Source organism: Chenopodium quinoa, unplaced genomic scaffold (genome assembly GCF_001683475.1).
Source record: "Chenopodium quinoa cultivar QQ74 unplaced genomic scaffold, ASM168347v1, whole genome shotgun sequence".
Classification (NCBI taxonomy): Eukaryota; Viridiplantae; Streptophyta; class Magnoliopsida; order Caryophyllales; family Amaranthaceae; genus Chenopodium; species Chenopodium quinoa.
The window spans coordinates 256188-284038 of NW_018742381.1; the positions used below are offsets into that span (position 1 = coordinate 256188).

The window sequence follows — 27851 nt, forward strand, 5'->3', positions numbered from 1 at the left end:
TTTCTTGGGCGGAATTTTAAGAGAAATTAGAGAAAGTATAAAATATGAAGGTAGTGAGATAAATGGAAGAATAAAAAATTGTAAAAAGCAAAAGTAGTGGAAAGAAAATAAAAAATTAATAAAATATGATTAATGATGAGTCCACTAGGAGAGAAATTAATTAAATATTATAAAAGCTTTTAAAATAAAAAAATAAAGCAAATATTTAAAAACGACCAGAAAAGAAAAGTGGAACAAGTATTTAAAAACGGAGTACTAGAGAAACAAGCAACAAATGATTTTCTAAAAGAGAAATCAGCAACAAATAATAGTACATCTAAAATATAAATCCCAAAAAAACAAATAACAATCGCTCAATCTAGTGGATACATAAATAGGATATAGGTAGAGGAAGTTCTGGCTACAGAACTCCCCTGCTTCTTAAAAAAAAAAATTATGAAAATAATTAAATCCTATATCCCTGCCTGAAACGAAAAATCCCTAAGCCTCCAAACAAACCTCAATGATTGAAAGCTTGAATTAATAAGAGATAACGAATGGCGATACAAGGCCTTGAACCACTCTATAAACTGCTCTTATTAGGCGCTGCCATTGGCAACAGCAGCTGGAGCTCCATTCAGCTCGTCCCAAGCCTCAATCCATGTGACCATGGCGTCAGCCAGCTTGACAAAGTACTCATCAACCTTTCCAAGCTTCTCCTTGACTTGCTTGGAGAGCTCAAGGTAGCAACTTTGGACAGTAGTACAGTCCTTTGGGAGGGTTGCATTCTGGAAGAACGGGATGCACTCTTCTTGCCAGAAGATACCCTTGTATTCCTTCTTCAGGTTCACAAATGGATTACTAGCTTTGCTGTGGTAGATGTAAGGAAGCCCGGTCTTCACTCCAAGACCTAGGTGGTCACATATAACCTGAATAATCGACAATGAAGCATCATGAGTATTTTAATAGCTGACAGTATGTGCTACCATACGATGTATTAGTGCTTCTATCACATATGAATTGTTGCATCACAGAGACAAGGCCTAGCTTGCTATATTTTGGAGCTACTCTACGCTGAAATCAGGTCGAGTTTCCAATTTTGATACTGATGAGTTTTACGATTATATCAGCTTAATGAAGAGCTACCGACAATTTATGACACTAGAATTCCAAAGCTGGGTGCCTGGATACTTGAATTGACAAGAATATGAACTCAAATTGTTTATAAAGACAGGAACAAGTGGTATACCTTAACACACCATCCAGCCCACATGTCATCGTACCGGCCAATAGGCTGGCCGTCACCCATGAGTCCAAAGTACATAGCAGGTCCAATGAGCTCACGGTCAAAAGCCAAGTTCATGCCACACATAGGGAAGAGGGTGCCCTTGGGGATGGTCAGAACAGCATCAACAAACCTAGAAAGGAAAGAGAAAATTAGAAAGAGTAACAAATGTCAAGAGTAAAAAATGAACCATTCCGACTCCAAGAGCGGCAATTAATCATACCGGGTGTTCCTCTCGAGGGGCTTCACAAGCTGGGTGGGAGCATCATAATCAGGGACATTCAACCAAAGACCGTGAGAAACAGCAGTCTTGGCACCTTCACGCATGCTGAAGGGATATCCACGGACGAAATCAGCACCATTCCTGTATGGATCATAGAGGGTGTTGAAGAAAAGTGGGGTTGATGGACAAAGAAGGTTAGTAATGTGTTGCTCCAGTGCATTAATGTCTTTCCCAGATGGATCCTTGGCAACCTACATTATTCGAAAAATTATCAACATTAGATCCAAACCCAATTCAAATCCAAAAATGACCATTAGTGCAAAATAAGTGCATATTGTTAGCTTAAACTTTTAAACAAGGACTATAGAGATCTAAGAAACATAGATCACACACCAACCAGCTAGAAACAATCAGCCTGATAGAGTTAAATCACTGGCAAGCAACATCTAACTCACTCAGAGCCAATTCAGCAATACACAAGTTAGGAAGAACAACTAAGCTAGAGAGAGCTATTAACAATTGGTAATGAATATGACCTAGGGTAATAGATCAATCATACAAAACCCGAATATAAAAAATGCTGAAGAAATTACAATGTATGTAACATGATAATCAAACAAACAATGTTAGCCCATAAGTCATGTCAAATACAAATAATAAACATCCTAAAGTCAATGTCATTAGAGCCTTCAAAAGGTCTGAAACAACAGAATTGAATGGACCACATATAAGATCTAACATATTATATTTTTCTATAGTATCATAACAAACAATGTCAATAGAATAGCATAATTTTTATAGTCAAGGGACATAAAACTTGAAATGAAAGTGTGAAAAAGCAATCATATGCTAAAAGAAGCACAAAAAGGGGAATCCACCGACCTAGAATCAGATCAAGTCCAAATAAATTCAAATTTTCAAACTCAACAATCACAAAAAATTTAAACAAATCAAAGATCAAATCAACAAGAAGCCAACAAAATCAAATCGTACCCATCAAACATTTCCCCATCAAAATTTAAAATTTTCATACACCCAAATCATTAAATCAAAAACCCACCAAAACCCTTGAATTGATTCAACATCAGAACCCAAATCTGATATAAAAAAAATTGAATCGATACCCAAATCAGAAATTTAGCAAATCAAAACCCCCACTAAACCCCAATTCAATTGACTGAAGCTCAAAATTCGAGAAAATCATCGAATCAAAACCTGTATTTCCACAAAAATCAGTAAATCAAGATACCCCTCAAGTAATTCAGCATTATACCACAAAAATTGACAATGAATATCAAATCGAAACCTAAAAATCGCACAAAACCCAGATCAGAAAAAACAACAAATCAATTCCAAAAATCAAAAACTTACAAAGCAATCATCATCGATGGTGTAGATGTACTTCTTCTTCGAAACCATGTACCCAAAACATCTACAAGCAGAATCCTTGAAAGAGATACAAGAGGCCTTTGGACCCAGAATACGATTAATATCGTTCCTATTGTAAAGCTCATAATCAAACCCTTCAGGGACCTTAATGGTCTTAGAAGGATCCCCATCTTGAACAATAATCAGATGGTAAGGTTGGAAAAATGGCCTCCACATTTCGAGAAAATCGAGGTTTCTAATGGTGGGGATGACGATATCAAGCTCATCTTTCAGGAGAAAGGTAGCAGGAACTGAAGGTCCTGCCATGGCGGCAGAGGAGATAGAAAGAGAAGGGGAGATCTGGTTAGAGAGAGAGAAGTGAGGAGAGAGAAAATGAGGTTGGAGATTGAATTGGTGAGAAGAAGGGGGGTTTGAGGGGTAATTTATGGGGGAGAAGAAAAATGTGAATTGATGGTGTCACATGTTATTGAGGACCTTTCTCCGGAGTAAGGGAATCTAGCATTTCGCTATATGGTGTATTCCGCGTTCAACACTTGCCCCATTAACCGTTTTATAAATCGAATTAATTAGGCTCAGTTTATTCAACTTATTTTTGGTGAATTAAACTATTTTTAATAAACTGAAATTATTTTTATGATTTTTTATTTTTCTGTATAATTCTTCTTTAAAAATACTATTTTTATGTGGAAAGCTAAACGTCGGCCTTGAATATCTAACTAACGCCCGTAAAATAAATGTATTTTACAAATTTATCCTTATATTTAAAAAAATTTACCCCCCTCAAACATAATTTACCCACCTTCACTCCCTCTTCTCTCTCTAAACCACCACCACCACCTCCTTTTACCACCCACTACTACCACCACCTCCACCTCTTTTAACCACCAACCACCACCTCCTTTAACCTTTGGTTTCTTGATCTACACAGCCGCGGATATGATAAGGAGAAGGCAGTCGCCAAAGACAAGGTTTGTTTTTTTTTTATTATTTATTTTCTGAAATCGGGTTCAAACGCCCTGTTTTTTCGAACAACCTAGGCTCAAACGCCTAGTTCGTTCGGAAAATCATATGGTTGTACGAAAGATCTGGGCGGTTGAGATGAAACGCTTAGAAAATACGAACAACCACAACAATAAAAAAAATCGAAATTCAGGCAAACGCATAGGATTTTCGAAAACCCTAGGGTGAAACGCCTAGTTTTTTCGAAACTTCTTAAATAGTATATTCATTTTAAAAGTTGTTAAAAAAATATATCGATTTTTTTTTAAAAAAACATGGGCGGCACAGTGACCAGCCTGGCATGTCAGGCATAAGGGTCGTGTCGTGCCGTGAGCTAGGGTGTGCCAAATGGTGGCCCGGCCTAGCACGGCCCGCCAAAATGCAGGCGCGGCACGGCACGACACGACACAAGCCACCACTAGGCACGGTGAGAGAAGGTGGGATTATTAGTTTTCATTTTTCCTGTAAGAAATTGGGTAAATGTAAAATTAAAATAACAAAGTTTATTTTCTCTCTAGGAAATTTGTGAATATATTTATTTTCTTTTATTTTTTAAATGTAAAATTAAAATAACAAAGTGATACAGAAATCAATGCATAAAAGTTGTGAGAGAAAATAAACTAAAATGTATATCACTTAGATTAATTGGGGCTCCCTCAAATAAATTAAGACCACTTTTTCTCCTAATAACTGGAGCTCCCTCAAAGAAATTTAGACTACTTTTTTTCTTAAAAATAGCTTTGGTTGAGCACATTTGAAATACACCTCGATCAAACAGTGTTTATCAAGCCTAACTATATTAGACATTTAGATAAGACCTAACAAAGTACATACAATGCATCATGTGTTGCTATATAACATATTAGTACAATGCATGGAGAATTCAATCCCAATTACCATAATCAATAAAATCACAAGGTAGTAATTCAACCAATAATATCAAGCAACTTTGGTAAGTTATAAATAGGTATAATAAATAATAATGTAGGGTGAGCCATTAATCCACTACATAATTGCAAAAGATACAATGCACAAGAAGATTACTAAGCCATCAACATCATGGTTTAAATTAAACAAAAATAAATCCCCCGATTGGTGGAGTGGGATCTAAATTCTTCCATAGCTTGCATAGATTCAAAAAGTTGATGACATTACAAATTTACATGTACTATTTGACAAAGATAGTGTCGGTCCACTATATTTTGAAGAAAGACCATGTGAATTTCTACAAAAAAAAAAAAAACAACTATGTTTTTATTTTGTTTACCACTACTTAGTTTAAACAAGGCCGCCGACGCGGATAACAAATTCAAAATTTTGCATGTAACTTACTCAAAATGTCCCAATTTATATGTAAAAGTTATTATTTGTCTATATTTTATTATAGATTATACCAACCTTTTATTATTAAAAAATATTTGATCTCTTCACCTTATAAAAATAAGTTTCAGGTTTAATAAATTCATATTAGTTTAGAATTTAGATGTTACAATAATATCCAATAAGTTTAATAAAGTACAATAAAATTTAATAAATTCCAATAAATTAATAAGGTCTAATATCTTCCAATAAGTTCTAATCAAGTCAATAATAAGGTCCAATAAGTTTTTATAAATTTAATTACGTCTTATAATTTTCAATAAATAAATTCAATAAGGTTTAATAAGTTTGATAAGCTCAAATAAATTTAGATAAGTTCAGTTAACAAATCACATAAATTAAGGTCTAATAAGATGAAGAGAATACACCCTTTGTAGTTAAAGTAGTTATGTCACGTAAACTGTTATTAAGCTATTATTAGAGTTGGGCATCGTGTCGGCCGCCGGGCCTCGTCGTGCCAAGAGGTGGATCGTGTCTTGTCGTTCTGGGCTTGAGTGATGGCGGGTCATGCCGTGTCGGGCCACCAAAATGGCACACCCCAGCCCACGTGCCTGGCAGGCCGAGTCGTGCCGGGCTGCGGGCTAGCCCATTATTTTTATTATTATAAGTCGTGTTATCGGGGTAAAAATTCGTGCTGCCGTGTCGAATTTTTATTTTTGTGTTCACGGCACGGCCCACGACCCACCCTCGTTTTTCGTGCCATGCTGCTAACGGGCTGCTGCCGTGCCGTGCCTGTGTCGGCTCGGGCCGGCTCAGCCCAGCCCAACTTTACCTATTATTATGGAGCACTTGTATTAAGAAATGGAAGAGATATTCCGTGAAATGGAATGAAGAAAGCAAAGAATAGAAAAAAATATTTTAAAAATAAAAAGAAAGTCCATCAATATATAGCCGTCCCAGAAATCCATAATGGGTGGACATGAGACACGTATGTTAGTAATGTTACGACGTTGACTTGTGTTTACTGCAAATATTGAACAATGTTACGTCCTTAACATGCGGTGGGCACGTGCTCTTGGCTCAACGCATTCAAGGAGATTTTTTTAATTTTCAGGTTTTACGCCAATTTCAAGGCTCTCTAATTTATTTCTTCGATTCTAATTTAATTCGACGAGCCAACAAAAAACACCTCTTCTGTTGATAGAGTGTATTATTGTAGCGTTGCAGGAGTAGGAAGTATGGTGCATTATTTATTGTGCAACTCAGCATTCAGTCTATCGATTTGTAACAATAATTTGATTTCAGTTAAGATAATTTCTACTAATTTTTTTTTCCTATTCAACAAGTATAAGGTTACTTAATTGATCACGAAAATAAAATTATGAATAGTAAATAATAATAGTGTCTTTATCCTTTTTTTAATGGAGGTCTATGGAACCTTTTAGTTAGATTGTAGTTCATTAATTCTGATAGGTTTATGTTGGGATATTTAGGTTGGGTAGGTATCAAGTCTATTTTAGTTAGAAACATAATGAACAATCAATGTTTGTAGTCCACAGACCCAAATTTTAAAGGTATGATCGAGCAACAATCAAATTTCAAATTAGTTAGATTACGAACATTTACAAATTATTGGGTCAGTTAAACTTGACCAAATAGTTCGTGCGGCGAAGGATGACGATAAAGACGACGACATCAATGGCGAAGGAGAGAAGCTAGGTCATTCATGGCGGAAGAGAGAAAGTTTAATTCTCGGATTTTTTGAAAAATGCCCAAAAAATCAAATTGGGGCTTTCTTATGTGATGTATAATTGTTGAAAATGTTTGTCCCATATGATTGTAAGTTGAATTGTGAGCATTTTGATGACAAATGCACGTATTTTGGTTGAGAAATGAGCAAGTTAATTATGTTATACCCATGATCTTTAATACGAGCTCTTCAATGGAGGTTCCACCATTGTTATACATATCATCAAACAAATTATACATATTCTCAAACAAGTTATACATATCCTCTGTCAAATTATTTATATCCTCCAATCAAATGCATGTATTTTGGTTGAGAAATGAGCAAGTTAATTATGTTATACCCATGATCTTTAATACGGGCTCTTCAATGGAGGTTCCACCATTGTTATACATATCATCAAACAAATTATACATATCCTCAAACAAGTTATACATATCCTCTATCAAATTATTTATATCCTTTAATCATTTATTCATATCATTTACTGGTCGGATGATAACCTCTATTGGCTAGGTGATAATATGCATTTATGATTGTGTCTATGATATCCTTTATTTGCGGGATGATATCCTCTACTAATTGGATGATATCCTCTACTAACTAGATGATATCCTCTACTAACTAGATGATATCAATTCATATCATGGCTAGATGATATCATTTATTGGTTATATCTGTCTATGATATCTTTTATTAGCTGGATAATGTCCTCTATTGGCTATATGATATCATTTATTAGCTGGAATTATCATACAGCCAGAGGATATCATCCCGCCAATAAAAGACATCATCCGGTCAGTAGAGAATATCATCCACTCAATATAGAATATAAAAAATTTGCTGGATTGACGCAATACCTTCTCACGAACATTTTAATGGGCTTCTGTCAGTCTATTACATTGTCTCATTAAAGTTTTTTTATTTAGTATATAATAAAGTATAACCGAACACAAAACTCATAATAACACTTCGTAATATAAAAGCTAATTATATGTAGTGCTGAACTGCTGATTATTCCTTTATTTGTTTCAAAACCATAGTTATACTTCTCTTGTTTTCTATTTACAAAATCAAGGTAATCATTAAAAAAGTAAGGAAAAATGGTGCAAAAGTGGAATATTCGTCTAAGGCAAAATTTTATAAAAAAAACTACACTATGTACGTATATGAACTCTATATCTCAAAAAAAAAAACTGGATTGCTATTCGTCGCTCGCTTTTTATCAGGCAACGCTCGCAAATTAAAGTGATTTTACCATTTTGCCCTTTGCTCAATTTTTTTTCAATATAAGGATGCCCTGACTTGTTCTGATGAAACACGAGCTTCCTCAAACATTACGGAGCATCATATTTCTTAGGTTTCTCTAAAAAAAACCCGAGCCTCAAAATTCCCGAGCGATTTCACCTGAATTCCAATTTTGTTTTTCACAAAAGTTTTCCGTTCATTAATCTCTGAGTTGAATATGTGGACCGACGCCAACGCTCGCACACCGGAAGCATCGTCGGAAGATTCCGTAAGTTTTTGCCAAAAAAATTTAATTCTGTTCGATGGACATCCGCCTGAAAAATCCGGATCCTCCATGGAAGATCCGGATTTTTCAGGCGGATCCTCCATGGAAGATCCGGAAATTCCAGGCGGATCATGACATCCGCCTGGAATTTCCGGATCCTCCATGGAGGATCCGGATTTTACTGGCGGATGTCCTTTAATAACCGTTTTTTTTTTTTTTTTTTTATGTTGCTGTTTTCATTTTAATAGTAATATTAGTGTTGTTAATGGTAGTTTTGTTATTATTATTATTATTATTATTAGTGATGTTATAAAGAAATTATTGTTATGGTTGTTATTATTAATGTTGTTATTATTATTAATATTAGCATTAGTGTTGATATTATTGTTGTTAGTGTTGTTATTATTATTATTAATATTATTATTATTATTATTAGTATTATTATTATTATTATTATTATTATTATTATTAGTGTTGTCATTATTATTATTAGTGTTGTTAGTATTAGAATTGTTATGATTATTGTTATTATTTTTATGGTTATTTTTATTATTATTGTTATGATTATTGTTGTTATGGTTATTGTTATTATTTTTATGGTTTTTTATCATTACAGGGTTCGGAGTACGAAGACAGTGCCGAATGTGTGAACTATAGTGAGCATTTTGTCACGGACACGGTTTTTCCAACGTTCGATGATGTCGTTAACTGGGCGGATGCTGTTGCCCTAAATCTGGGATTTGTTCTTGTTAAATCATCTTATTGCAAAACCAAAGATGGTCGGCCTTACCGGTATTTGAGGTGTGATAGGGGCCGAAAGAGTCAGCCGAGGGATCTCGAGAACGCAATTAGGAGGGACACAAAAACCAAAGCTATTGGTTGTCCGTTCTACATCAAGATTTACTATGTGTTCGTGACCGATAGTTGGAGGATCCGGGCAAAAAACGATGCAACTGGGACCCATAATCACCCAATGATTGTATATCCGGAGGGTCATCGTAAGATTAGTGGCCTCAGCCCGGATGCGAAGAAGGTTGTCCGCGACATGACGAACTCGAAGGTTGCGCCGCGTAATATCATGGCGACGATTGCAGAGCAATTTCCCGACGATCATCCAAACATCCGACATATCTACAATTGCCGGAATGACTTGAGGGCGGAGATGTCCGACGGGAGAGGAGTCGTTCAACAATTTTTACATTTGGCGAGACAAAGCCAGTACCTTTACTGGGTCATGTCTGATGATGACGGCGTTCTGCAGCATGCGTTTATGGTGCACCCGATCACGGTGAACATACTACGCACGTACCCGCATGTGATCGGTATGGATTCGACGTACAAGACCAACCGGTACGGGATGCCGTTCCTTGAGATAGTTGGCGTGACACCCACAAATCAGAATTTCCTTGTGGGTTATGTGTTCATGCGCAACGAGTGCACGGGAAGCTACCGGTGGGTTCTACAGAGATTGAGAGAGCTGATCGGGTATGATAAGGAGCCGTCGGTATTTCTGACAGACCGTGAGCTGGGTCTTTGTGCTGCATTGAGAGAAGTGTTTCCCGGGACGTCGCATTTGCTTTGTCGATGGCACATTAACAAAGATGTGGAGGCTCGGGTCACTAACATGTTCAAGAACAAGAAGATTGGGGCGCAATTCAAAAACGGTGCTTGGAAACGTATCACGGATGCCAAGACCGAGGCGGATTATAACTCAGCTGTAGATAGAATGAAAACAAAGTGGGCAAGTTTCCCAAATGTGATTAGTTATGTCGAGAAAACCTGGCTTTGTCATAAGACCAAATTTGTGACATTCTGGACGAATCAGGTTCTGCACTTCGGTAACACGAGCACCTGGCTTTGTCATAACACGAGCACTTTGGTTGCAATTCAGGATTTATTTCCTATTGCAACGTGGTTCAACGCAGTGGTTATTATTCTAGGTGTTGGTACCGTACCGACTTGCTATTACCCTTGCCTCACTGTCTTACCGCTGCGTGCACGGAACACGGTCAGAGCACCCGCCCGGGAATTTGCGATCGCTACTGTTGGGGGTTCCCACTTCATCTGTCTTGAGCTTGCAGAGAACTCACCTCTTCCTCCGATCGCAGGATGGTGGACAGAGAACCACGAGCCCAGTGTCCACAGATGGGATCGGCAATATCAGGCTCGAAGGAACATGTGGAATGCACTTTTTAGCCAGTGAAAAGATCTATGTACTTACGTTGAACAGATTTATGTACTTATGTTAATCGGTATTAATGTACTTACGTTGAACAGATTTATGTACTTATGTTAATCGGTATTTATGTACTTACGTTGAACAGATTTATGTACTTATGTTAATCGGTATTTATGTACTTACGTTAAACAGATTTATGTACTTACTGATGACAACCAGATTTATGTACTTACGTTGAGCAGATTTATGTTGAAGAGTTGCCACTACGTAACATAAAACAATAAATAAAAGTTATGATACAAGAATTCAACAAAAATACAACAAAGTGTCATCTCAATCCAAAAAAAAAAAAAAAAAAATTCCAGTCCCAAATACAAACGAAAACAAAGACAAGTGTCATCACAACCCCATCATCGTCTTCCAGTCTGCTACAAGCTGCTCAGCCATTGCCCTGGTCTCTCGCGTCATGCTACCAGGCTCATCCAGTGACCGACATATAACCTCCAGCGACCGACCCATCCACTGCAAATAAGAAAACAACACAGTAAGTATATAAACCACAATTGTATATATGACATTTAAAGTATAATAAAACACAGGTGCTTACATAGTCCGTGTTAGTCCTTTCTGGAAGTCGGTGACCTCTATCAGATGACGACCCACCCGGAGAAATACGAGGATGGGAAACTCGATACAGCCACTGCATGTAACCAGGAGCGACCGTAGGACCTCCACCGCCGAGTCTAGTCAAGGCACCTAGAACAACACTGAACGACGACCCAGGGACAAACCGAGACCACATCACCGATGTCATCTCGGTCGGGAACTCAACCCGATACATCTTCAAGTTCGTCGGTCTCTTAGCCTTCTCAGGTCTGATAATAGTCCTCGAAATGTCCTGGACATACCCCAATTGCCAGATCACTCGATCAGACATGTATGGCTCAATGATAGATCGATACTGGAGGCAGCCAATAAACAAGGTGGCGGGCACGCGTCGTGCAGCATCAGCTCCGTAGGGGAGCCAGTTGACCTCATTGTCGGTCAACTGATCTAACCTAGATCGAAAGGCCAGGAGGCGATCCATGCTCTTGCTGGGGCATCCTGCTCCCACATCCCAAGCAGACGCGCGCGGAACACTCAGCTCCCTAGTCAAGGTACTCTGCTGAGGCCGGAAGCACGGAAAGTACTCGTAGATCCACGCCTGAAGAAGCGTGAGACAACCAGCGATCGAATCGGCATCTTTTCTAGATGCCGTCCCCAACTGCCGATACAAATACGCTGGAGCCGCTGAGCCCCAAGAGTAGTCAGTCACCGACAGCGCATCAACAACAAGCTCGCTCAGGAGGGACGGATGCGTACGGTTAACACTCTTGTCCAGGAACAGACAACCGTCAAGTACTAACCACATGTACGCAGTATAATGGACACTGAAGGGCCTCTGCGCCTCCAAGGTCGACTCTAAAATCGTCTCAGTCAGTACCCCACTACCCTGCCAAATGGTCTTCGTACCGTGCTTCTCGTTCAGCTCCTCTGCTGTCATGTCCAGGGTTACCGAGCACGCGTCCCGTAGGATGTCCGTGCCCGGAGTAGCAGAAACTAGGCCACCATCTACACGAAGCCCTAGAATGTTGTACACATCGTGCAGCATGATGGTGATCTCCCCGAATGGCATATGAAATGTGTTCGTATCGGGCTGCCATCTCTCAACAAAAGCTGATATCAACGGCCAGTCAAAACGCCTGAACATGATCCCAGGCAGGTGCGACAGACCACTACCGTCAATCAGCTCCAGATGCTCCTGCACAAGACGACCTCGCCAGGTGACCAATTCAGAACACAACTGTGTCCTGCTCAAACAGCGCAAAACATTACGCTCCTGCCCGCCCCATATATACGCAGCCACGTGCCCCCCAAAACTAGGGATAACAGTCCCGTCCTCAGGACCACCTGGCATCGGCTCGTGCACTACCCATGCCTCTGTTGCGCTAGTGGATGGCTGACTGGTTTGACTACTGCTCACAAACCTCCCAGTCTGACCCCTATGCACCGTATGATAATCCAGAGGGTCATACTCTGAATCGCGATCACCCTGACTTGACCGCCCGTCGTCCTCATCATCAGATGTAGGCACTCCAGCCGACGAGTACATGGCGGGGCTGCTTTGTGCCTGATGCTCTCCCGACCATTTACCAGCGGACCTATATTGCTGCTGGTGATCGAACGGTTCGGCCGTATTTCCTAAACGGCTTGAGTCCCGCCTAACTGACGCATTCAAACGTCTAGATATTGCGTGACGAGGACCCGAACCCTCAATCTATAGTAAATACGTGCAATAACACAAACAACAACAACATCAACAACAACAACAACAATACTAATAATCCTACTTACAAAGCCTAAATTTAATAATAACAATACTAATAACAATAACAACAACAACATGAACAACAACAACAACATCAACAACAACAACAACAATACTAATAATCCTACTTACAAAGCCTAAATTTAATAATAGCAATACTAATAACAATAACAACAACAACAACAACAATAACAACAACAACAACAACAACAACAAAAACCACAACAACAACAAAAACCACAACAACAACAAAATAATTTAACAACAACCGAGAAAAAAAATCACATATAACCGAGAAAAAAAACAAAAAAAAATAAAATAAAAAAAAAATAAAAAAAAAAAAATCTGGAACCAAGGGACATCCGCCTGAAATTTCCGGAAGTTCCGTGGGACATCCGGAAATTTCAGGCGGATGTCCCTTGGTTCCAGAAAAAAAAATTAAAAAAAAACGACGTTTACCTGCTCGCCGCCGCCGTCACGACCGCCGAACGTCAGCCGAATCCGCCGCCCGTCAGCCATTGCAGTGATTTCCGATTGTTGTTGTTGGTTTGTTGTTTTTTTGGATTTTGATTTTCAATATTTCACAAACTTTTTTTTTCCAAACAAATAAAAAAAAAATTTTGATTTCTGATTTTTGAGAGAGAATTAGCAATTCTAGAGAGAGAAATTTTTAGAGAGAGAAACACGAGGGTGAAATGTGTTGTGGGCGAGTTTCGTGAGTATTTATATACTAGGGGCAAATTAGGAATTTCAAGCTCAAAATGCGAGCGATGGCTTGTAAAAAGCGAGCGACGGCTTGTAAAAAGCGAGCGACGTTTAACAACTCCCAAGAAAAAGTGAGAACGTAACCATTATATCAAAACGACTAAAAATAAAACTGTAAGTCTTTAACCATTAATTTAACTGAAAGAGTATACTATATATATTATGGGTTTTAACTCGTTTTGGAATATGAAAAAAGTAGTTAACTTCAATAGATCAAGAATAAAACATGAGCTGTAAATTTAACCAACAAATGATGCGATCTACATGTTTATTTTTTTGCTCCCCTTTTTATCTTCATGCTTTTTGGACGAGGATGTCACGATTTTAATAACTACATAAATATAAATTAAACTTTATAATAGCGGGAAATATAAGAATAATGCACTGTAAAGCTCAAAAAGGTGCTAAAAAGGCAAAAGGAAAGCCAAGATTTAGAAGTTAAAAAAAAAAAAAAAAAAAAAAAAAAGATTTAGTAGGAAGGGAGCAGTTTGATCTAAACAGAGCACGTGGGCCTTACGGGCCAAGTAAAGCCCAATAAGTTACGGATCACCGACATATTATACGCCGTAGCAACTTTACTTTTAGTTGGTTGATGCCGCCAAAAATGCCGTCCTTTTCTCCTATGCAATGCAATTGTAATGTAACAACATGATTTATCTCAAGTTCCAACGTTCTTGCTGTAATACATTAAGACTCGTCATTTTCGGACTTTTAGAGGTTAAATTCCGCGTTTTTGCTCCACCATTCTCACCCTCCTTTTCGTACAAGGTACCATACGAGTGTGGTGGTTACTGGTTACGGTTTTTGAGAGATTCATAATAAAGATCGTGTTTGATTCACTTCATCACAATAGATAACTAGTAAAATTAGGATAAGTACCCTTAAATTTATATGTTTGTAAGTTTTTGTCAAAAATCCTTTTAACCTTACTTTTAACTGCTGGACATAAATGATGGACACAATTATTACCGATGAGATAAATAGGGAGGCCAAGTGAAACTGCAAGTAAAAAATTTCAATACAAATCAATCCTTTGAACACATTCAAATTAGTATACGGAGCAATCTTTTAAGAATTAAGAGATTATTTACCATCCTATCACAAGATAATACTTTGTGTGTCACATAAATCACATTTGATCGATTGAAATTAAAAAATTTAGTTGGAAATGTTGGGGAAATTGAATTACCGGGTCACAAAAATGAAACGAAATTGGACATATTTAATCACTTCGAGGCGTGAACAAAATCACTTTATCAAAGTAATATTTCAACCCTATTATACACACAGGTATTACAAAATTACAAGGAGATATAACGAAGACAATCACAACAACGTGTAGTATGTTTGTGATCTAATGTAATCAAACTTTTGATAATTATGATGATGATAATTCTAGAAAAACAATTGCAAACAAGTGAAAGAAAGAAAAGAAGTGACTGTTCTTCCTTTATTCACCAACTTCCATCATATATATAAGATACATATCTCTAAGAGCAAAAATATACATATCTCTAAGAGCAAAAAAAACCCACTTAACCGCTTGAACTTAGCGGTGTGACAATCTTTATTTCACCAAGAAATTACAAGACAAAGAAAATAACCGCTAATCAAACGGCGCATCTCACCGCTAACCAAACGGCATCATCTTTGCTTGTTTTGTTTGTTTGTTTGCTCTAAACTTTGCTTTCTTAATTAAACACCTTCACCTTTATTAATTAAGCAAAGCATACATGAATGTTGTCTACATACTCTAAATTACTCAACAGGAAAATATAATGCAAGTATTATCTAATCTTAGTTTTTAAACAGAAATTAATTACAAAGTGGACCACACAAAGCTTATCATTGCCGTTCTTAGTTGAAAAACTATTAGTAAGAAGTATATATGAAGGACTATTGAAGGTAATGAGATCCACGATCGACCATGTACCCAATTAGGCGAATCATTGCCGGTCTTAGACATTGATACACTATTTATTTGTAATATTCTTATTCTTTTTTCCAAATGAGGGTCAAGTTTATGCATCTAATGTTATTAGTTTGTTTATTAAGCACAAAGTTGTTGAAAGTTGTTGATTTTCCTGAGGTTGATCTACCAACTTTCTTTGTTTTTATACTAGCCAGTAGCCACTACCACAAGCCGAGTTGTCCATTTGTATAATTGTAGTAACCCCCCTCCAGTCCTCCACACTATTGGAAACTTGGAAACGTGTGTGTGGGGCAGTCACGAATATGTACATAATTTTAGACGCATATTATTGTCGTTTATTTAAAATACAAGTAGCTATTTAGTGGCCTCAAATCTCAATGGCTCAAACAATGGAGTTCTATTAGACTCGTTCAAATTTTTGTTGACAAGGCTCAAATTCAATCCACTTTGAATTTTAGAGTCAATAAGGCCTAATTGAAATATACACGACCCAAAAGAAGACTATGGAAAACATGAGGCCCACCGATAAGATAGCTATTGCAGCACAAATTCTCACACTTTAAAAACCAAAAAACAAAAAAGAGCCCAAATTAACCATCACTAAGTATTGGGAAGTAGTTGTAACGTATAATTGCCGTTCGAAATCTCTACATAAGTAGCAGAAGATACCAAAATCAGAGTAGAGGTGATTATTGGGCGTATCAAGGAAGGGGAAAATTAAGGGGAAAAATAAAACAAGAGGAGAGAGATAATTTATCTATAGGTGCACTCCACTTTAGGCATATGATGGACATTTATACCCTCTCTCATAACCTCCTACTTACTACCCATAATAATCCCTTTCCTACTTAAACTAGGATTTTGACTTTCCTTAAATACCATTGACTTTAAAAATTATCCTTTTAAAAAATAATATGCCCCAATATCTCCAATTCATAAAATAAAATAATTTCAAGATTATTAAATAATTAAAAATAAACTTTATATTAAAATAATTCTTTTTAAATTAATGAAAACCCTAAATAATTCATTTCAAATTATTTAAATACTTTAGGAAATACTTATTTAAATCAAAATACGTATAAAAATATGGGGTATTACACGTATTTTGAACAAAAATAGAGGTAAGCTTTTGCCGAAGAATGTTGAGGCATTGGTTACCACCCAGAATTGGTGTTGTGGTTATTAAGGGGATGTTGAGGAAGATGTCCTTCTTGTTGGTAAAGAGATTGAAGCAGAAAGTGCTTCATCTACATAACAGGTATTTGTGCAGCGGTATTGCCTTGCTGTGGCCGTTGTTATACATGTACTTGTTGTTGTTACCTCACTGTGGTTGTTTTATTTTATCTTGAAAAATTGTTGCCCTTGTCATTTATTTTTAGACTTGCTGGTAGCATTTTTCAAGATTTGGGTTAAAACACCCACTGTTCGGTGATGAAATTGTAAACTTAAATCTGAAAGCAATTTTTAAAACAAAAAATTGTAAACTTAAATCTGGTTACAATTCACGTTGAGCTTCTTCTGCTTATTCTGTCGCCTGCTTCTACTAAGCTGCTAATCTGTTGCTGCCTGAGCTGGTTCCTGCCTCCTGTAAGCTTGAGGTTGCTGCTGTTTCTTCTGCTCTTGGGTGATGTGTTGCTGCTTTAGTATTGTTGCTGCCTTTTGTGTTATGATAAGTTTTGTTGCTGCTGTTTCTTATGCTTACTGTTTTAATTTATCTTGAATCATCGTTGCCCTTGTCATTTATGTTGAGACTTCAATGTATATGTACTTGCTGGCAGCATTTTTCAAGTTTTAAGTTAAAACTACCATTGCTCAGTGATGAATTGATGATACGATAAACGTAAATCTGAGAGCAATTTTTAAAAACAAAAATTAGTTCTGAAGTTGGTTGAACTGATGTTTTGTGAGCTGCTTATCTCCTTTTGGTTGTTGTTCCTGCTAGGTTGCTTCTGCTTATATTGTTGCCTGCTTCTGCTGAGTTGTTGTCTATTGTTGCCTGAGCTTGTTCCTGCCTGCTGCTGCTATTTCTTCTGCTCCTGGGTGTTGTGCTGCTACTTCAAGATTATTGCTGCCTTTTGTTTTTAGGATTGTTCTTTTAGGTTAAATTTTGTTTTTAGGATACTTTATGATCATATGTAAAATGTAAATCCTAAACTTATTTATTTTTAATGTAAAATGTAGATGAAATGTATTTTTTGGAATAATTAAAGTTATTTATTTTAAATTTATATTTATTGTTACCTTTGTTAAATTAAAGTATATAATAATACATTAATACTAGCACGTAACATTTTATATTAATTAAAATAAATAAACGACATCAATAATGCTGTTGGCCTAGCCGCCTAGGTAATATATGCCGTTGTATTAACCTAAGCCGTTTGATTAGATCCACATTTATTAACTTTTTTACATTGTAATCTAATACAACGACATATTAGATGTATATCTTATATTAAATTACCAATGGCTACGGTTAAATTACATTAAACATTAATTGTATTTAAGTTGTAAATAATTCAATTTGAATTAACCACTTTGTAATCGGATCGGTTTAAACGGGTTGCGGTTTGAAAAGAGTTCGGTTTCAACTGTTTAACGGGTTATAGCGGTTCGGTTTAAACGATTAGCGGATTACAACGGTTCGGATTAAACGGTTTTTCCTGCAGTTTAAACGGTTTGTTCATAAACGGCCGGTTTAAACGGTTAGCGGGTTACAAATGGTTTAGTTTAAACAATTTTTTCTACGGTTAAAACGGTTTCGGATTATAAACAGTTCGGGTAAATAACGGGTTTATAACCATTCGGTTTGGTTCCCTTTCGGTTTAGTTTTGAGCGGTTCGGTTTGTTATCGGTCTACGGTTTGTAACGGGTTGATAATTAAGCGGTTCGGTTTGGTTTCGGTTTGACATTATACGGTTCAGTTCGGTTTTCGGTTTGAAATTAGCGGTTTATAAACGGTTTGGTCCGTGATGATTCGGTTCGGTAATTGGCGGTTTCACGGTTCGGTTTGAAAAGTCCCACCCCTAGTTCTAACACATTCATGTCAACATACACATCTCTTCTACTTCAATCTTCCTACTATGATTCTGGTAGAGGAAGCTTTTGTTGAGTTGATCCTCTAACATGGTATCAGAGCCAACGTGACACAAAGGTCACGGGTTCATATCTCATCAACCCCCCACTTTCAAGTGGAATATTTCGCGCAAGGTATGCAGAGGGCCCATCCTGCATCCACATTTCAAGCCTAAAGGGCTCTCATGTGAGGTATAAAACATATTCCTAGGCTTTTAGTTGAGTTGGTCCTCTATTAGATTCTTCTTGAATGCCTAACATTCTGACCAATACAACAATGTTAGGCTAATAGCCGCTTGATTAATAGTTCTTGTTGGTTTTCAAGTAAAACGTTTCCTTTCATTTTTAACGGTTTTTTTTTTTAAATTTTAGAAAATGAATTTTTGTGTTAAGTAGGAAATAATTTGAAACTAAAATCACTCTGTTCATATTTCCGATGTTTAAATGTTTCACCACATGAATCAAAATGAAACTTATAACATAAATCATACCATTAATGCTACTTTTTCTAGTTCAAATTAGATGACACGTTTATTTTATCAGGTTTGCGAATGCATAAGTTCAATCGTAAATATATCTAATTACCATAAGTAAAAATTATAAAAAGTTGATAATTTGATAATACACATTAAAAATATTTAAACAAGATTTCACATGACCATATCAATAACTTAATACTAGAGGTGGGCATCGTGTCGTGCCGGGCGCCACGGGCCGTGCCTAGTGGTGGCTCGTGCCGTGCCGTGTCTGGCATGACTTGTGCCGGGCCGTGCGTGCCAAATTTTGGCACACCGCGGCCCATGTGCCAGCCGTGTCGTGACGTGCCGGCCACCGTGACAAATTTAATTTATTTATTTTTTTTTAAGAAAAAATTAATATATATTTTTTAAAAACATTAAACAACTTGTAAAATAAATAAGTATTTTAATATAATTTTATTAATATATATTTTATAAAATAAATAATTATTTTATTAATATATATTTTTGTAAAATAAATAAGTATTTTATTAATAATTTTATTAATATATATTTTGTAAAATAAATAAGGTGGCTCGTGTCGGCGGGCCGTGTCGGCAGGCCGTGCCTTGTGCCAACTCGCCGTGCCGGTGCCGTGCTCGTGCCGTTAAACAGTGTTCACGGCACGGCCCACGTCCGGGTGGACTGCCGTGCCGTGTCGTGCCTTAGCCGTGCTCGTTTTGGGCCGTGCCATGGCCGTGTTGCCCGCGTGCCGGCACGGCCCGTGCCCACCTTTACTTAATACTATAAAAAGTGACACATATCAATTCCCGATGCTGTTTTCCCCCTCCAAAACTACCCTTCCCATTTTAATCAAACTTTTTTTTCCCAGAATATTTGTATAATACAACTATAATAATATATTCCAAATATTTTACAATATCTTTATAAAAATATATTCCTTTTTTTTATTGGTATTCTTAATTCTTCTATAAACTTTAAGCTAATTTTTTTTTGAACAAATATTATTCAACTCTTTAATAAATATCTTTAAATGGAGTATTAGTAGTTTTTTTCTTTTTTTTTTTTATTATTTTTTTTTTCAAAAAGTAACAATAATACAGTGAAAAATATTGCTATGAAGGTAACTATTAGCTTTGAAGGTAGTTGTTAGCTGTGTAGTTAGCTTTTAGCTGTCAACAAACTGTTAGCTGTGAAGATAGATAATTTAGGTATGAATGTTTGGTAAAGTAGCGGTTGACTAGCTGTTACATATAAAAATCAATATTTTATTTTTAAAACTATAGATTAAATTTTCAACAACTACCTCTAACTTCAAAAGCTAATATTTTTAACTTTTCATAAAAGCTACCTCCACCACTAAAAGCTACTGTACCCTAACCACTACTTTGCCAAACACTCACATTTTTTGTGAAGTAGTGGTTTGACCAAGTCAGTGGTCAAACCACTAAAAGCTACCTAAAAGTTATTCAAATGCTAGCGCTGAACACACCCTTAATCAACTACTCTAATTTTTAATTTCTCAATTTTAGTTTTAATAATTTCTCCATTATTATTTCATTTTTCTTATACACATTGCACAATGGATTTGTTTATTCTACGTAACCAGTTGTTTTTTTTATATGACAAATTAATTACGGAAAAAAAATTGCATCGCACGGGCACCAATCTATTTTTTTTATTAATTTATATATCAAAAGTTAATCAAAATAAAGTCTATAAATAGTGTCAAAAGTCAAACGTGTTATTTAATTTGAAATGGAGGAAGTATACTAGTATATTATTTGCCAATGAAGAAAAATGTGAAACTTGTGAGTTGTGAGAGCTTTTGTACAACTCAATACTCATTGTTGATTGCCTAGGCCGAAAGATATTTACTACTCCGTAATAGATTTTTAGGTTTTTTTAAGCTATGCCCCCAAGTTATTGAATTTCTAAGCTGTACCCATGCTTTTTCAAAGTTATAAGCTATGCCCTCCACCTCACGATATTTTATCAACAATATTCTTTGACAGCCATATTCGTTAACGAAAGTTAAGAGGCGTTAATAATTTGACACGTGTCCTGTTCTAATTGGTCTAACACTTTAAAAAAATTAAAAAAAATTAAAAAATCAGAATATAAAATAATTAAAACTTAATTAAGAATTGATTTGAAAAAAAACCATCCACCCTCCCACCACCACAACCCAGCCCATCAGTCCACGTCGTCGCTGCCGGCAACCGACTTTCCACCCTCGCCCAGAAAATTCCTCCCACCGGCGAGCCACGCCTTCCTTCCTTCCTTAACACTCCACGAACATAACCACGTGACGCAACCCAGCCCAAAAAACCGACCAACCTAGAAAAATCGACCACCAACTGTAATACCCCGTATTTTTATACATATTTATAATTTAAATAAGTATTTATTAAAATACTTAAATAATTCGAAATGAATTATTTAGGGTTTTCATTAATTTAAAAAGAATGATTTTGATTAAACGTATATTTTAATTATTAAATAATCTTGAAAATATTTTATTTCATGATTTGGAAATATTGGGGCATATTATTTTATAAAAGGATAAATTTTAAAGTCAATGGTATTTATGGAAAGTCAAAATACAAGTTTGATTAGGAAAGGGATCATTAAGGATAGTAAAAGAATTTTAAGTAAGGAGTGTTATTGAGAGGGGGTATAAATACCCATCATATGCTTAGGGTGGAATGCACCCAAAGGTAAATTCTCTCTCTCCTCTTATTTTCTTATCTCCTTAATTTTTCCCCTTCCCCTTTATTTTTAATTTTAATGTTTTAATCACCACACACACCACACACCGACCGCCCACCATACGCCACCATCGGCCGACCACCACCACCAACACCCCTCGCCGGCAGCAGCAGCCACCAGGTGGCGCGACATCAACTAACCCTGGTGGTTGTGTGCGCCGGTGGTGTTGAATTTTTTTTTTATTATTATTGTTTTTATTTTATTTAATTCTACCCTAAATCAAATTATTGTTTTTGGGTTTTGTGACGACTTTAGGATGTTTAATAATGAGTATTTTATTTATAAATTTTCAGATTTAGTTTTTAATTAAAAAACCCCAAATTGAAAACCCTAGGTTTCTAAATTAATGAGTATTGATGGAATTGGATTGCGGGTAATTTAAACTATTGAAATTAATGTTCTTAAACATAATTATAGCATTTTTTGATGGTTGAATAAAGTTGGAATTTTTTATATAAAGGTTATAAGTAGGGTTCTTGAAAGGATTTTTAATTACCCATTAATTGGGAATAAAAGTAAGGGTTTCAAATTAAATTTCAGATTATTTTAAAGGGTTTATGAGTGATTTAAAGAAGTGTATATTGCTGGAAATTTGCGTAAAAGAGTTATTAATACTTCTTTATAATTTTGGTTTGTAGGAGACTTCCAAGTGAGTAATTTTATTTAGTCGTGGCGATTTTGAGATCATATTCAAGGTATGTTCGCGTACTTGGTAATGTTAGTTTAAGTGTATAGGAGCATGCTAGGCTTTGTTTAATTAATTCCAAGTAGTATCATGATAGGTGTTGGATGGAATATGTTGATTGGATTGATGTTGGTGAATGATTTGTGATGTATGAATTGTTCATGATGAATTGGTGATTGGAATTAATTATATTGGCATGTTGAATATGAACTACACTTTTATTATTGTCATGTCAGAGAGCATGTTTAATTAAACTAAATGTTTAATTTGGTTTGGAATATAAAAAGGGAATTTTATGATGGTTCATATAATTTTTATTGATGCTATAAGCATGAGGAAGGAGCTATGTAAATGTCTTAGTACACGGGAATAAACTATATTGCAGGGCCTATATGCACTTAAGGTGTTTCTAACACCGAGGGATAGGATTTGCGGTGCCTTATGCACTTAAGGTGTTATTAACACCGAGCTAGTTTAAAAAGGGTTTAACATTAAATTTATGTGGTCACTAATTATTCAAGAATTAAATTTGGTATGTTTGATTGCTTGAATGAATTATAATGTTTGATTGTGTATGGTTTGAGATTTATCACCAAGTTTAGTAATATGTAAATAACGTAAAGTGAAAGAGATTACGCACCAAAACTTTTAGAACGTATGTACCTTGAGTATGAACATATGGGGGGAGTTATGCGACTTTATATTTGACCATAACTTCTACTAGGAGTACAGGACGCTGTATTTTCCTTTATATTTTTTATAATGCGCAGGATCGGACGTCGAGTCACTTCATGTGACATTTGCCTACCCGGTCAGCTCCCGGTGTAGTTTACCTCAATTTATTGAGGCAGGTAGTTGGTTGGAAACCCGTTCGATGCGTAATTAAATTAAATAAATATTAGTATGTATTTGTCTAGTTAGGTCTTGTATGCTTGTGAACAGGTGCAACAAGGTAAGTTGTGTGTTGATAGGATGAAAGCATGTTAGTGTGTTTTATTACGCTTATGTACTCGGCATTGGTGATTGTGTTTTTGCATGTTTGTTTGGCCTTGTCTTTACCTTGGCCCAACGACGACCCATTCCTAATGGCGAGTAGTGGGGACAAGTAAAGTGGAGCTTTTCAGGTGACGAAACATTTGCATGATGGGGATGAGTGAAGAGCGAATCATGCTTAGTTCCTATAGGAATGTGATGTGTTTAATTGCTTTGAATATTATATTTATTGTGTTGATGAGACTAACGCGAAGGTTTTAAATATTTGTTTGGTTTTAAGGGCCTACAATGGTTCCAAGTTGTAGGTTGACTTTAGTTGTCTTATTTTGACTTTACTTTCTTCGTTTGACTTTTTGAAAGTTGACTTGTTTTAAATGGTTTTTAAAAAGTAATCTTCCGCGGTGTGTCGTCTTTGATATTTGTCTTAGGCGTTTTCACGGTGACGGTAATGTCTTAGATTTTCCTATTTCGTATTTTAAAAAAGGACAAAACAAGTATTTTAAAGAAAAGGGTGTTACACCAATCATCGCGAAATAGCCAACAATTCCTTCCCCCGCCTCAAAACGACTCTCCCTCGTCGTTTCGGTGTGTGGGAAAGGGAGTTGGGGGTTGTTTCGTGGTGGTTTAACAGAGGAACGAGGGTGGTTGGTTGGTTGGGGTTTCGAGAAAAAATGTGGATGTAGCGGGGGTTAGGGGAAAGGGAGGAGATCAGGGGTGGATGAGATGGGGAGGTACAGTACCGACCGACCAGTTTAGGTGGTTAAGGTGGAGTGTCGGCCGGTTTTCCGGCGAGTTTAGGGGAGGGGTTAGGGTTTGGCGGTGGGGGAAATTTTGTTTATTTTTTTTAATTTTTTTTATGTTTTTGTTTTTGTAACTTTTTTTTGATGTTTTTAATAAGTAACTAGGAACAAAAATTAACAAACCCTAATGTCCTGGTTAATTAATGTTAACGTCAAAGGTTATTGCTAATTAAAAATAGTGAGGTTGAGGGCACAGCTTAGACGTTTGAAAAAACATGGACACGACTTAGAAACCGAAGAAGTTTAGGGGCATAGCTTAGAAAAACCCTAGATTTTAAAAATATTTTTCAGTCTGATATTCAGATTGGGCTTTAGTTGTGTATTTAGGGCTCATAATGTGTTTGGAGTCTAACCTTGGGTTGCGCTTAGGTTCAACAATAGTTATTATGTGCTAACGATACATAATATCCACACCTGATTTTAGGGCTATGCGCGCGTTGCGAGTGATTGCTCAACTAGTATCAATAAAACTCTTATAAATAATTCCACCTTTTATTGCTTCAAAAAAAAAATCCACCTTTACTTATTGATTCATTTTCCTGCAATAACAAAAAATCAACAATTAGACTCACTTGGCGATTTCTCGACATACAATAACGATCCAACACAAAACGATGGGCGCAGGTCTATGCTAGTTAATGGAAAAACCTTCTTCACAAAAATGTTAACATTTTTCAATATTGTTATTTCATATATATCAGATCTCACAAGTCACAAGTCACAAGTCACATCTTTCAGTATTTTCCACAAACGATTTTTTGGTAGTTAAACTAGTTATAAACTAGTCATTTTAATAAAAACTGTTAAACAAATAAAAGAAATATTGAAGGGCAAATTAAAGATATTTTTAAAAATAAAAATTAAAATCAAGAAAGGGGATTTTCTAATTCTTGATCTTGATAACTGACTTAACTAACTACAACAAATGGATAAATTGAATATTAATCGGTTTATATATAAAATAGTTTGATTATAAGTAACAACGAACCAAACACTAACTATTATAAATACCCTTGTACACTACCATTGGTTATTCATTTCATCTTCAACCCATTATTTCAAACGTTCTGTTTTTCTCCTGATAACCCAACAAGAATTCCATCTTCAGAAATCAACTTAATTAGCTTGATTCCATTGCAATTCTTTCTTTCGTTCTGTTTTGCTGTTGTTATTAACTAGTAATGGCGGCTTCGAGTTCACGTGGAGGGAGAGGAGACGATTATACGATCATGGAAACCGATCCATCGGGGCAATACTCAAGATATAATAATGTGATCTAAGAATCTACGTCAAAAGTTGTATTCAAGGGATATGATAGGCTTAATGGGAAAGAAGTGGCTTGGATAAAGAAGACTGTTACAGAAAGTAGCTTTAGGGCTTTGGTGGCAGAATGTGATATGCTTTGCAAATCTAATTCTCATTATCTCTTGAAAGTTTTTAAGCATTGGATTGATTTACAGGATGGCGTTGCTGTACTCCATATGATCACCGAGTATTATTCTAATAATTTGGGGGAATATTGCAAGATTCATAAGATTTTGGGGGAACACAAAGAAACTTGCATTGCTAGGTGGTGTAAACAGATTTTGTTAGGCTTGCAGTTTTTACATGAACAAGATCCAGTGATTGTGCACTCTGACATAAATTTGAATGACATTGCAATTTCGGGAACTTCAAGCATTGTCAAGATAGCAGACTTGACTTCTGCAAAGTCTTTTCTGAAGTCTGATTCTGATTTGGATCATGTAAAAGAAGCACAATATTCCGAGTTGCGTTCTTTGGGACTGTGTGTACTTCTTATGATACGTGTTAGCCAGAAGTATGCAGATCCTGACAGGGCATTAGATGCAATAAAACCCCCAAAGCTGAAAGGGTTCGTTGACATGTGTTTGCACAGTAAGGAACTGAAAGCTTCTTTAGGTAATTTGTTGAGCAAAGGGTTAATGCAGTCAGTTACTATACCTGTTCCTGGTGTCCGAGCTCATGTGCTTAGATTACCCGCACCGCCTCCTACTGATGATCCTACGAAAAAAGTACTCATAGGAAAAAGGGTGGGCAATGAACTGTCTGTGACACTGAGGAGTATTGATGATGTTGAATTTTTGTTCACACTCGGTACTGATACCCTTCCAGAAATGGACAGATTAAGAGGCGAATTAATTGGCATGTCAGAGGAAAACATCCGTTGGATGGTTCAAGGGGTTGAACAGGTCATGTCTGAATTTAACGATGTATTAATTGAGCCTATTGCAAATGTACACCATGAATCCGACACTTCTGAAGAAATAATTAGACGGTATGCTGATATTTTCAACTTGGATGATCAGGAAGCACTTGCAAGGTGAGACGTCTGATGGGAGTGATTAAGATGAGGGAAGTGGCAACAGGAAGACAGAATATAGTTGCTTCAGAAATCTGTTATATCTTGGCATGTCAGTAGCTTATTTCTGGATTCGTCAGTTTAATTGGATTCATCAGTTTAATTGTTTAGTACAAAATTAGAGTTTGGTTTATGTCATAGTACATAAATGTTCTGAATAATTCTAGGTATGTTAGTGATACTTAGTGTGTCAATAAGTATGAGTTCTCAGTATTAGGTCCAATGAACTGAGATTAAGTTCTTTTATTTCTTATTTGATCGATTTACATTTGTAAATGTGTGATTTACATATATGAACATTGGTAAATTTAGTTGTAAGATTTTAAAAGTTTGAGATTATGCAATTTGTTTTTCTTTTTTTACAAGTATATGTACCACCTCTTTAATTTTTAATCCTCTCATCTCGTTAGTCTATAATTAACTAATTTGAGAGTGATTGACCAAGAGCTTTAGGAGTTCATTCAGAAGTGTGTAGGTGGTGTAGATGTCAGACGTACTGCGATTGAGCTCTTGAATGATCCGTTTCTTGAACTGAGTATTGAGGATCCTAGCATGTATTTAATAGGATGTAGTTTTCCGAATCTGATACTAACTAGTATAGTGGAATTCCCGCCTCCTGGCTCGAGTGATTAGAGGCTAAGACCAGTACTGCAATATGAAAGGGAAATAGAAAAGGTAATTGATGATGACAAAGGAAATAAGAAATTTGGATTGAAAGGAAAAGTGAAGGACCGCAAAATGATACACATGGACTTCATAGATTATGATCATAAGAGGAATAAGTTTGATTTCTCACTCGAAACTTGTACAATTCTGCAAGTCATGGAGATGATCAAAGAAAAATTTGGCTGGTCAGCTGAAAATGCTGCATCAATTTGTCAGAATATGGAACAACTGATAACAGAATTTGTGCCTATGAAAATATTAACAATGACAGTACACAGCTACAATCTCTGAGAATGCT

The 27851-nt window shown here is 36.3% G+C and overlaps 2 protein-coding genes across 2 annotated transcripts; one reads left to right on the forward strand and one right to left on the reverse strand.

Moving 5' to 3' along the window:
* Window positions 1-256: 256 nt before the first annotated feature.
* On the reverse strand, window positions 257-3182 carry LOC110697818 (UDP-arabinopyranose mutase 1). Its single transcript, XM_021875217.1, has 4 exons — window positions 2859-3182; window positions 1488-1738; window positions 1229-1397; window positions 257-908 (listed from the first exon to the last, which is right to left on the reverse strand). The coding sequence occupies exons 1-4, from the start codon at window positions 3180-3182 to the stop codon at window positions 579-581; spliced, it is 1074 nt and encodes a 357-aa protein (XP_021730909.1). The 3' UTR covers window positions 257-578.
* Window positions 3183-16842: 13660 nt separating this feature from the next.
* On the forward strand, window positions 16843-27844 carry LOC110697382 (probable serine/threonine-protein kinase WNK6). The gene is made up of 4 exons (XM_021874764.1): window positions 16843-16961; window positions 23657-23666; window positions 25815-26848; window positions 27550-27844. Exons 1-4 carry the CDS (start codon window positions 16843-16845, stop codon window positions 27842-27844), a joined length of 1458 nt encoding a protein of 485 aa, XP_021730456.1.
* Window positions 27845-27851: the final 7 nt, after the last annotated feature.

Excerpts from the sequence above, each read along its gene's own strand:
- LOC110697818 (XM_021875217.1), bottom strand. The coding sequence starts at position 3,182 with ATGGCAGGACCTTCAGTTCCTGCTACCTTTCTCCTGAAAGATGAGCTT. Across the intron at positions 1,739-2,858 it reads CCATCGATGATGATTGCTTT|GTTGCCAAGGATCCATCTGG; the intron begins GTAAGTTTTTGA and ends CGAATAATGTAG. Across the intron at positions 909-1,228 it reads GGGCTGGATGGTGTGTTAAG|GTTATATGTGACCACCTAGG; the intron begins GTATACCACTTG and ends TCGATTATTCAG.
- LOC110697382 (XM_021874764.1), top strand. The coding sequence starts at position 16,843 with ATGTTGAGGCATTGGTTACCACCCAGAATTGGTGTTGTGGTTATTAAG. Across the intron at positions 26,849-27,549 it reads GATCAGGAAGCACTTGCAAG|GGAAATAGAAAAGGTAATTG; the intron begins GTGAGACGTCTG and ends GCAATATGAAAG.